The sequence below is a fragment of the Lepisma saccharinum genome, chromosome 1 (assembly GCF_977018435.1).
Source record: "Lepisma saccharinum chromosome 1, izLepSacc3.1, whole genome shotgun sequence".
Lineage (NCBI taxonomy): Eukaryota > Metazoa > Arthropoda > Insecta > Zygentoma > Lepismatidae > Lepisma > Lepisma saccharinum.
The window spans coordinates 75,784,663-75,797,075 of NC_139229.1; the positions used below are offsets into that span (position 1 = coordinate 75,784,663).

General features: G+C 38.4%; 1 protein-coding gene across 3 annotated transcripts in view; it reads left to right on the plus strand.

The window, feature by feature from the left end:
• The window catches only part of LOC145996734 (serine/threonine-protein kinase Nek8-like), a 43,355-nt gene that overhangs the window by 1,587 nt on the left and 29,355 nt on the right, over positions 1-12,413 (plus strand). For 2 of the 3 annotated variants that reach the window (XM_083133262.1, XM_083133267.1), the window contains exons 2-3: positions 3,500-3,590; positions 5,712-5,882. In XM_083133262.1, the coding sequence (XP_082989388.1) occupies positions 3,500-3,590; positions 5,712-5,882 (262 nt within the window). The remainder of the gene's footprint in view (positions 1-3,499; positions 3,591-5,711; positions 5,883-12,413) is intronic. The other variant, XM_083133271.1, reaches the window with a different exon arrangement.

The window sequence follows — 12,413 nt, forward strand, 5'->3', positions numbered from 1 at the left end:
GACGAAAAATACCTTATTTACAGACAAAATACGTAGCACGATTATAAAAAAAAATATCTCCGGCTTCAGAAAGTCCTCAAGAACACAATTCCGTAAGTACTTTCTCGTCTTTTCTCCTGTAAATTTTAAGAAATCCGTCTCCGACTTATACTACTGTTACCGTCTCTTTATGTCTTTTGTGTCTGTTCATTTGTTTTTTAGATAACAATTAACATTAAGAGACCAACCTAACAGTTTTATGCCGGCCTCGGTAGGCGAGCGTGTTGGGTGGTCGACTCGGTATTTCTCATGCAAATGAAATGTAATATGAGAAACGTTTAGAAAATGTTTCAAAGTCTCTTTATGTCTTTTGTGTCTGTTCATTTGTTTTTTAGATAACAATTAACATTAAGAGACCAACCTAACAGTTTTATGCCGGCCTCGGTAGGCGAGCGTGTTGGGTGGTCGACTCAACTAGCTTTGATCCAGAGGTCTCGGGTTCGAGTCCTGGCGAGGGCATGGGTGTGTTTTAATGTCTGCAACAGACATGTAATGGGTTGCAAATAACCTAGTGTTGACGTACCCATAAAATAACGAATATTTACAATATTTAACAGTTTTATTTAATTATTTACATAAATGCTAACACAAATCGCAGGAAAATAGTTTTACTTTTTTGTTCTTGCTATAATATTTAACTTTATAAATTTAATTTTGCAATAATAAAAAAATAGCATATACACTAAGATATAAAGTGACATACACAACAAAAACATGTGAACATGATTTAAAAATAAAGCAAAAGTTGCTCTATGCAGTGGGTTATTTTTTTATGAACTCATTAACGAGCGGTCTCAGGTCCAAATTATCAAGCCCAGTTTGATGTATGTGGAGTACCGCTAAGCTGCTTAGTCTCTTCTGCCTCATTGTAGATCTCAAATATGTCTTTAGTCGGCGAATAGCACTGAATGACCTTTCGGCTGTGAGGACCATTATGAATTTAGCAACTTCAAGCAGAAGCTCCTGGAGGGTGCTGTCTTCCAAAAGAAACTTCCTTATGTCACGCATGGTACCACTTTCTTCTGTTTGGCGATATCACCAAGCATGGACATGTGTAAGGAGGACCTATCGGCATCCAAATCTTGGCGAAAGAATTCTCACGTTTGTTGAAAGTTTGTTGTGCAACTGTTCACAGTTGAGATGCATTCTTTCTCTACGGCTGTTATTTTTTGTAGTCCTGTAGATTCATGTCCTTGTTTAACACATGATTTTGCTGTGTCACACACGTCAGTGCATATTGATTTGTAATACTATTTTGGAGTGTAGAACATGTGATGTTTGGCAGCATCAGGATTTTCAAGTCTCTTAGGGACGTGACGTTGCCGGGGCAATTCTGGCTCATCAACTAAGCTCGGTTTGCCCTCTGTGCATTTCAGCCAGAACTGCTCAAAACACATTCGCTTTTCATGAAAGATGTCAGTCAAGTATTTTAGTTTTGATTCCACTTCTGTAGCACCAATGCGTGGAGACTGAATATTTCAGTTTACCTCTTCTATTGGACCCATCACATGGCAGTAGAGGGAGAGAAAGAAAAATGTCTTGAAGTGAAGCATTGTCTCCAGGTATCCAGCACATTTTAATGCTGCGTCAGTAGAATCTTCTTCAGTAAATTTCTCAAGAAAATTGAGAAGGTTTTCATAGTTCCTTAAGATCTGTTGCACACTGGAGGCTCTCAACGTCCACCGACGAGGGCAAAGTGGCCGCAGTCCAGTATGGCCAGCCTTCTCGTTCACATCAATAATATTACTAAATATTTGCATTCTTTTAGGGGATTCCCAAACAGTCTTTAACAAGTCCTTGGCTAAATTCATTATGTCTCTGATTAATATATGTATAATAGTAAATAATAATTATATACTTAGTATATAGTAATAAGTCATGTGTTTTGCTGTCTCCGGTCATAGCGCCCCCTCCCCAAAGTTGATGGTTTAGCGGTCTCAGCCCCCCAAAGTTGATGGTCTAGAACATTTCAAATGTGTATTTAAAGTTAAGTTCATGTGGCACAATTCAGAGAACTTTACAAGAGAAGAAAAATAATACATTAGATCCTCTTAAGCAAAATTATGGGGGGCTCTGCCCCCACATCATCAACATTGGGGGGGCTCGAGCCCCCCTAAGCCCCATGGAGTCGGCGCCTATGTTAGGTTAGGCCTGTTAGGTTAGGTTCCATTAGCACTCATTTCACCCCTAAATATGTGCTTCATAATCGAAAAATGTCCTCAGTACGTTCAATCACGCATATCCGAACAACATCGGTTTTTCTCGATTTTCTCCTCCAGGAAATTTTTCCTTGCCTTGGGATTTACTTTGTTGAATTCCTTATACAATAACCTCTCCAACGATATATGACACGTATTTCTTATGAAAAGGACGTAAACTAGACTCTTACCCCGTAAAGCATGGTTCAACAGCAAAATTGTTTTTATTAGGGAGAACCATTAGATTTTTATTACCTAACCTAATCTCCATCCCAGTAATTTAAACCAGCTATTTCTAGAGACAGCCATTGAACTTAATCTAACTACCGGTAAATTAAAAAACGTATATGTTGTAAAATAAACTTTATGATAATAAACTTTTTGTAGTTACAGAATCAATGTAAAGTAAATTGTAAGTCTGTCAGTGTTTCCAACCCCCCCTTTTTTAACTATGCTTGCCTAACCTAACCTTATCAGAAATGGTTCATGGGGCTATCCGTGAATGGTTCGTGGGGCTATCTCCCTTGCATAATGTACAATTTGCACATGTGACGAACACGATAGGAGGTATTTTTCGGTGAACAAGGTTGGAAACACTGCATACCCAAAACATGAGTCAAGATGTGGCCACCATATTGTGTGTTATGGAAGCGAAGAAAGGAATTTTTTTTAAAAAATCACTATGTATGTGAAAAATTGTGTTTCTTTTCATGTAGAAAGCATAATGGCACCTTGAACTATGTTCCTTAATACACCATTGGTAAGTACGAACCATGCGAAACACAAAATATTTGATTTTAATGTGTCTTCAATACTAAACTTTTACCATAATAATAATATAATTGATGTGAGAACCTGGTGGAGGCACATGGCACAGTGGTTCGGATCCAACTTTAAACTGTAGGTCCAGCCCCGATTAGCCTTACTGTGCATAAAGTGGACTTAAAGCAACAATTCAATCAATTAATGTGGGAGATGAAATACAAATCTCATTGCAATGACATAACACTATCACACTCTAAAATTGCTATAATGTATATCTTATACAGGCAAACTGGATAATGGTAAAATCAAGAGGCAGTACCCGATTCAAGGTTGTTTTTTTCAGGATTAAGAGTAAGTTTAAGGAATTTCAGCATAAGTCTCTAACATTTGCAACTTTTTAGGTAGTATTTTGCTATATTTGCATCTAAAACTGTAATACGTTCAAGTCTTTTTTGAATTGCATTTTCTTGAATTAGGTAGTTCTCTTTGTTTCATAGTGTGGTTCACCTTTGTGAGCAACTGCCAGGTTACGAATGGGTGATTCTGAAAGAGATACCAATAGAGCCAATGACCAAAGATGAAAGACAGGTTAGTAATAATTAGAATATTTGTTTCTATGCTCAAAGTATTTTTGTTTTTTCACAAGAAATATAGTGTCCTTCCTTTTATATTTTGGCACATAATATCATGTATCAGTACAAATCTTTGTTTGCAAAATTGCCAGTAACAAAGGCCTTTCTGAAAAGGTTTCATGCTTCAGATCTAAAAATATCATAAACTGGCAAATAAATGAAATAAATATAACAGTATGATCTGGAAAAGTCAGGGTAGGGTGACTGCTAAAATGACTGTGAACCGAGAATAATTTTTCTGATCCAATATTTCAATAAATGTAAAGGGGTGCCCAAAGTAGTGTAAGATTTAGCAGTAAAAATTATACACTTGTTTAAGCACTAGAGAAAAGCCCTGCCCAACATAGATGTGTTTGCGATTTTTCATTCCTATCTACTTACCTGAAATGCCAAACTGGGAATATTAGTAGAAATTTAAGTGAAAAAATGTGAGCTCAAGCAGGACTGGACTGAGCCTGCAATTTTCAATAAAATTTCTACATAGTACATCTCCTGTGTATACCAAATCATAAAGTGAGAATATTAGGTTGTGTGCCATTAATTATGAAACAAGAAAGTGAGAGTTTCTCACTGACGCCAAATTTATATGCGTGAGATTTTTCATGCGTAATAGAAATGTATCTGTAATAAATTTTTGTCAAATACAATATTGCATAAAGGATATACCAGTGTGTCCTTCTGAATATACAGAAGGTTGTTCGCTTTATATCCGACCATGTTTGATGGGTACTTACCTTAAGAGATACAGCGCCACCACCACTGATCATGTCCTATTGGACCCCCAGCATTGTGGACTATCGCCCGGCATCACAGTTTCCATTGCAGCAAGCATGGGAATTCTGTCCCACTCCTCCCTGCAAGCTTTCCATAGACCATCCAGGGTGCGTGGGCGGCGATGTTAAAGATGTCGTTTCAACAGTCCAAATGCGCAAAAATCCATTGAACTGGCATCTGGGCTTTTCACAGGAATGTCTTCAAACGGAATGACACGAATTCCTAATTCCTCTGCCATTTCCTGATAAAAACGTAGTGATGTTCTGGCGGTATGACTCGAAGCCTTGTCCATATGGATCATCACCTGGTTCGCGTCCATTCCATACAATTTTGGGATGTCTCTCTGATAGATAGGTGTCAGAATGGAGTCTTGGAAGTATCTGGCATTCACCTTCACATTTTTGTCCACCTTGCGTATCATCAACTTACCCTCATATCTGAATCCTGTCACAACCATAAAGCCACGAGGGAAACTTTCCCTGCACTGACGAACAAAGTTGCTGTGCCCCCTTGCCATCAATGTCATGGTATGTGATCGCCCGAATGTGACCACCAGCAGTGAGATGGACATATGATTCATCCATTGTGACAACTTTCTTCCATTTGTAACCCGCCAGGTACTTTTCATACAGTTTCCTGCAGTTCGTCTTACGTTCAGCAATGTAACGCGGTAGAAGGTGGTGTACATGGGCCTTCCGCACACACTTCAACCTGAGGCGCTTGCGAATTGTTTTGTTCACAGTTGAGGGTACGAGGTGAAATCTGTGGGCCATATCACGTTGAGTCGGAGCATTTTCTTCACACACCAATCGACAGATCCCCCTTAGCACTACGGGTGACACTTTGCTTGCAGCCCTTCTCCTGGTGGTTTTCGTGGGTGAATGTTTCGCAAGGAGAGCCTGTTGTGTGTAACGGGCCACAATAGCTCTCACAGTAGTCACCCCGAGTGTTAACCCATTCTCCCGACGCTGTTTCATAATGCGTACGTATGAAAACTTAGCATGGAAAAGGGCCATTATGTAACCCTCCCAATACCGGTTGATTTTTGGCACCATTTGATAACATTCACTACCAACACTCATGCAGTCAGACACAACACTGCTCCCGCCAGCAGACCCATAGTTCCAGCATGATACGCCAGGTGGCAGCACCAAATCGAAAATGGTCGGATATAAAGTGAACAACCTCTGTATAGGCATAATTTATGCTAATTCCAGGTCTTATCACACAGAACCTAACTTTAAAGTTATGAAGCAAATCCAGTTGTATGAAGAGAATATTTATGCAAAATGTCTTTTAACAGGCTACGCTGAATGAAATAAAGGTGCTCTCAATGCTACGTCACCCAAACATCATTGAATATTATGAAAACTTCATAGAAGATAAAGCCATGATGATAGTAATGGAGTATGCTCCAGGTGGAACACTGAGTGATTATTTGCAGCAGAGAGGAACACAACTGCTTGATGAAGAAGTATGTGGTATTTTATAAAATTCTGTACTTCATTAGCACCATATATTTTCATGCTATTTTTGCAATTTGCTGGCAATGAATAAGCACAATGTTGAATCAAGCCACATTCCTCCAGGGGGATATCATGGGCATCAAATGAGCAACTCTGAAGAAAAACTTCATAACCTGTTCAAAACTGAATTAACATTGGATTCATTTGCTGCACAGTCTAATGTTGCTTTAAAACATTGAATGAATTTCCTTCAGTGGCCACTGATAGCTCCAGTGGTTCTGGCCGAAGAATGGACTTGGAAATTCTATTTCTGTCAAAAGCCATGGAGGGTCACATGAACCGCTGAACCAATCGGCTTTGTCCAGTTGCCGTTGTGAGGGGGAATTCTCATGGTATTCTGTGTTGCCAAATTTTTCGTTTTTAGTCGTTTTCGAAACAGGTGGCACCCTTAATAAAGCCAAGCACGGCAAAGCCTCATGATTGCCGCTACATAGCAAGCGAATAGGTCTCCGATTCCCTGCCTCTTTAGAAATACGAGAACATCTGGGTAACCCATAAGCCACAATGCATTGTACAAACTTTCACTTATCTCGGTTTCATGGTTTTGTGAGTTATCAAGTTTTATTCCCGAGCTGCTCAAATTATAATACGAAAAATAAACAATACTAATATTTATAAATTGCCCCTTACTTTTAATATGTAATTGAATTAAGTGTAATTAGCAGTGCATTCCCAGATTTAAAATTTCAAAAATGCTTAAATGCTGTGATTATAAAGTAAAACGTGACTAATTTCATATATGTTTGACCTTCATGGCATTATAATAGCTATTTTTCGCGATCCGCTTCCAACGCTCCACTCTCAACATTTGTTCTAGCATCTCTTTTCAATGCCTTTCCCGGCCAGACGCCGAGCAGGTTCGGCGTACAGGACTCTATATTCCTTGCTGCCTTTCTGGAGGGAATGCTTCGATTTCTACAGCAAGAGCATAAATGCTCTCTCGTACGCCAGCATACGGAGCAGAGAGGTCTACCGTGATTGGTTCATGTGACCCTTCCTGCCTTCTGAAGCAGACGACAGTGGTAGAATTCCTACCCGGTTCTTCGCTCTCCGCGCTCATGGAGCTCGTGGTATGTGATGCTACAATACGCAATATTGACTGATGTAACTTTACCAATCTCAAATATACTGCTTCTTAATGGCCACTGCATTGTATAATTTATCGCACAAACAGTGATGTGCATTAGAAACTAAAAGATGAACACAGTTTTTGTCAAATAAGTTGGTGAAGTGATCATGGTAGAAATTCAGCCTGTGGCTGCTCTAGCACTCAACCTGCAAAACTATTTTTTTATTGTATTTTTTCGTTATTATCTAACTACTTAATATTGTATCAATGGAAATGTTTAGCATTCATTTGAAAACTCTTAACATCGAATGATCTCTGGACAAAATTATTTTAAAATGTTTATCAGCATTCTCAAGATGTAATAAACAGTGGTCTGAATTACTAATCGGCACTGTTATGTCAGTAGAGTGTAAGATATTTGGATCATCCACTCTGCTTTGCACAGTTCGCCAAGACGACAGAGGTCCCTGGTTTGAATCCCGGCGTGAGCACGGGTGTTCTTTCATCAATATCATCACTCATATTCATATTCGCAATTAAAAGTGGTAGAAAAGCGAAGTAAAATAAACCAAATCAATCAGTAGTTGGATCATCCACAACAATGACGTCTACTGTTGTGCAGAGGCGCTTGTGATTCAGGTAGGTTTGTGATTCAGGTAGGTTTTTAATGACTTGCGTCATGCAGAAAAGTATAAAAAAGGTATAAAACGCCAGAGTTCAAAACATTTGTGGCATAGTGAGGCATCTAATTTTCTAGCTAAAACATGCATGTATGATGTTTTATTGAAAACCCAGCTGACTTCAGGCAAATAAACAATACCTGTGGCGACTAATACCATAAGTAAATTATTAAGCAAGAAAGGGCCGACCCTTCCTTCGGACTTGGCGTTCCCACCCGAAATGTTCATGCTACACCACTGGTAATTAGGTATAATTAAATATGATTTAAGAAGAAGATTGTTAGAAGCCAGAAAATAATATAGCATGCAATAACTTACGTTTATGGCAAACTAATGGGTTGATGCTTTTATACAGCAAATCTGTGGATGATATCATCGGTGAAACTTTCTGTGGGTTCTCGTCCCCTCAGGTGACACCTTCACACAAGCTTGAAGCATATCCTTATCCATTCTATTTCTTAATTAAGCAGTTTTCAAAATGGACGATGATTTAAATTTGTTCATTATTTTAATCCCGGTTGAGGCACATTGTATACTAGTAGCAGGAGTGATTGATGTGCAGTGGTTGTACAGAGTGATGAAAATGGTGTGACAAGAGATTGGACAAGAGGACTAATAGTTCCCATATTCTAGAAGGGGGACAGAAAGGAATGTAAAAACTACAGAGAAATAACACTAATGTGCCACTCAGCAAAAGTGTATGAGAAAATATTAGAGAAAAGAATAAGGGAAGTAACAAAGCTGAACACAAGAGAGAACAGTATGGATTTAGAAGAGGCAGGTCAACAGTAGATCTGATATTCACCATAAGCCAAATGCAGGAAAGGCACTACGAGTATGGAAATGATTTGATTATGGTATTCCTAGATATAGAAAAGGCATACAACAGCTAGGGAATAACAAAGAATTTGAAGGCTCTAAGAGAGAGAGGACTTGTGGAAGAGATAGTGTGTAGAGCGCAGAGTACATACAATGCAAACCAGAGCTGTGTGAAGACACCAGTGGGAAGAACGGAGTGGTTCAATATAAGTAATGGACTAAAACAGGGAAGTGCTCTGTCCCCACTGGTCTTTATTATTACAATGGATGCAATTAACGAAGAGGTGGGGAAGGAGAGGAAGAGATGAAGGCCCTGTTGTTCGATGATGACTTAGTAATATGGGGGAACAAGAAAGAAAAAGTACATAGACAGCTTGATAGTTGGAATGAGGAAATCAGAAGAGCAGGAATGAAATTCAGTGCAGTGCTAATAACAAGAAACAGAGACAGAAATGTACCAAGGATAAAGGTGGACACGGAAGAGTTGATGGTAGTGGAGAGCTTCAAATATCTAGGAAGCATAATTCAGACAAGTGGAAGAATAGATGAGGAGGAAAACAGAAGAGGACAAATGGGTGGTGGAATATATCAAAGTGTTTGAAGATTAATATGGAACAGGATGTACCTATGAAATGCAAGAAGGTAATATACAGCACATACTATGTGCATGCAGGCACTGGAGGTATATTGGGGAAGACTAGAATGGATAGAATAAGAGATCCGACACACAGTGGGGTGGTGAAGTTTCAGGATAGAATAGATCAGGCACAGATGAGATGGTTTGGACACATGAAGATGGTGGGTGCAGAAAGACTGCCAGTAAGAGCTCACAATGCACGAGGAGTGGAAATAAGGCCAAATGGGAGACCAAGATGTCGGTGGAAAGAACAGATAGTGGAGAGTGTTAGGAGAAGAGGACAAGATTGGAACACTGTGGAAAGAGAAAAGTGGTGGAAGACCAGGAAAAATGGAGAGGCTTGACTTCTATGCCGACCCAGCCAGAGGCAGGAAATGGCAAAGGATGATGACAGAGCCTTAGCTAGGGATGAGGAGGGGGGGAAGTTGGGTGGTGCCCCAGGCGCTGATGGAAGGGTGCACCGAACAGCAAGAAGAAAAACATTGAAAATTACTTGTAATAAAGGATGCATGCGATCCCCTCGAAAATTTTGGTGCCCTATTAAAACAATATCATTGCCTGTTTGCAAAGATATTGATTTGATTTTTTTGCTCACTACGCTCACATTACAAGCTTTTCTTTTAAGCAAATGAAAGAAAATAAATAAATATCCAATTTATATATATATATATATATATATATATATATATATATATATATATATATATTATTTGTTTGTTAGTGAGGATGTGTTTTACAACTTCTTAGTGAATAGTTCCAATAGTGTATGCAGTTGTAAAAAATACTGTTGGTGTAAACTGCAGTCTGCATGTCGTAACAACTGTACTAAGTTTTCCTAATATTTCTTCAAAAAGCTATTTCATTTAAAAGAATACATCGTGATGGTTTTTGGCTCTTTCAATGATCTTTCCAGGCAGCTTTCAAATAGCTAAAAGGTGTACAGAACGAGAGTACATGTCACTTAGAACAACAATAATAAATAAAAGTCTATGCTGCTTGGGGCTCAAAACAGGAAAAGAAAGAAGATGAGAGAGAAGAGAACATTAGAAGTACAACGATTTTATTGAAGATTTTCAAGAAAAATGTTGAATCCACAGACACTAACGAAGATTCTTCAGCGCTGGAAATAGAAACCACATGACTATGAAGATTCAAAGATTCAACTAGGTGGTCTTCAAAAGAAACGCAGTACAATCTCGAAGTACCCAATTTCCGGATGTCTGTGCAGCTTTGGACGAATTATGTGACCTCTCAAAAGAGTCACCCGAAACAGTACACTGTGCCAAATGCTTGCTACACAGCCTTAAGAAGTTTAACTTTCTTGTGTTCTTATTCTGCTGGGCTGATATCCTTCGAGCTATTAACGACGTTAACCTGCGGCTACAAGAAAAGTCTGTTACAGTAGATATAGGTGTTAGTCACTTACAGGGACTGCAAAGCTTTCTGTCTGCCAATTGGGAAACAATTGTGACGAACGCTTTTGAGAAAACCAGACAGATCTGTGATGATATGAACATTGCAAGTAGAGAACAGCGTCCCAAAAAGAAAACCAAGTTTTTCGATGAAGTTGCAGAAGGTGTAGCCATAAATGAAGAACAAAATATTAGGAAGAGCTTATTTTGTGCATTGGATTCAATTTTGTCACAAATAGGCAATCGATTCAAGCTAATGAAAGGAATTTTGAGGATTTTTCCGTAATTATTCCAATCAATATTGCAGCTATGTCAGAAGAAACGTTGAGAAAGGGAGTCTTTGATCTGGCTTTATTATACCCCGAGGATATCAACGGAAGTGAGTTACTTCATGAACTGTTGTTCTTTAAACATCATGTGCAAGCATTTTTTAAAGACTTTCACTTGGAATGCTTGTCAGAATTGTCACCACTTGCTTCTCTCTCATTCATTCATAAAATATCATGTATGGAGTTGTACCCAAATTTTGTCACTGCATTGAAACTATTTTTAACTACCTTCGTCTATTGCATCTTGTGAAAGGAGTTTTAGTAAGCTAAAGCTTATAAAGAATTACTTGCATTCTTCCTTGAGTCAAGAAAAGCTGACTAACCTGGCTATTTTGTCTGTTGAGAAGTCCAGAGTTCAATCACTTATGTTCGATGATGTTATTAATGACTTTGTTGCTCGAAAGGCAAGAATATTGAAACTGTAGCTAGTATGTTCGCAGAGGAGAATTGTCAAATAATTATGTACTGTATGTAGTTCTTAATGCATTTTTGTTTTTATTGTTGTTGATTTCAGCTCATAAGTATAACATTTTGCAGTCTAAATAGGTTTTACTTTATAAACATTACATTAATACTGAATGATTTTAGCTAGTTTGTACAATGACTTTGTAGGGTATTTGAAAGGGTTTCATGTATTTTAAAAAAAACATTACATTAATGATCTTTCTTAGATATTCTTCTGCTACCTAAGAAATATATATGCTATTCATATGGTAAGATATATATTTTCTTTTGCATGGATTAGTTTTTAGGAGTTTTCATCATTGCACACTGAGAGGTCAATAATGATCCTTGATTCAGAAGAATATGTGTATACGTACAAACAACTCGGTAGTTGTAATTGCTACAATTACATATAATTCCTACAATTATTAGCATAAATGAAATGTCAATTTTAATGAACGACATTATTTAAGTAAGGCACAACAACAAATGCTTCAACCCCTCCCTTAAAAAAAACAATGGTAGAAGTTAAACAAGGGGAGTGTAGGGGGGGCACCGAAATTTATTCTCACCCCGGGCACAGAAATCTCTAGCTACGGCTCTGGATGATGATGAGGCACATTGTATAGTGGTTCTGATCCCACTTTAAAATGTAGGCCCAGTCCTGATAGCCTGTTCATAAAGTGGACTTAAAACCACGGTAGGCATTTTCCCCAAGTTTTTTCAGTTTTTTTTTCAGGTTATGTTTAAAAATATATATATTAAAAATGATTTTTTTTTCTCCTAGTAGTAATGTATTGTAGCATTCAATTTGTATTGCTTTATACCCTGTCCCAACGAGAACAAGTCTCTGTGCAAGTAGTAACGCGAGATAGCTCCACCAATGAACACCGGAGAGAGAAATGGATTGCCTGGAGGGGGCAAGCGACTGCAGTTACCAGCCTTCACAGCAGCATGTACAGCTTCGCTCTGCCCACTCGATTTCCTCCCTTTTTCTGATGCTATGCGCACCCTTGCTTCAGAAATAACTGTGACAGGGAATAGTTGACTGAATCAAAAACTATTTAACAATTCTGTTAACATAATCTG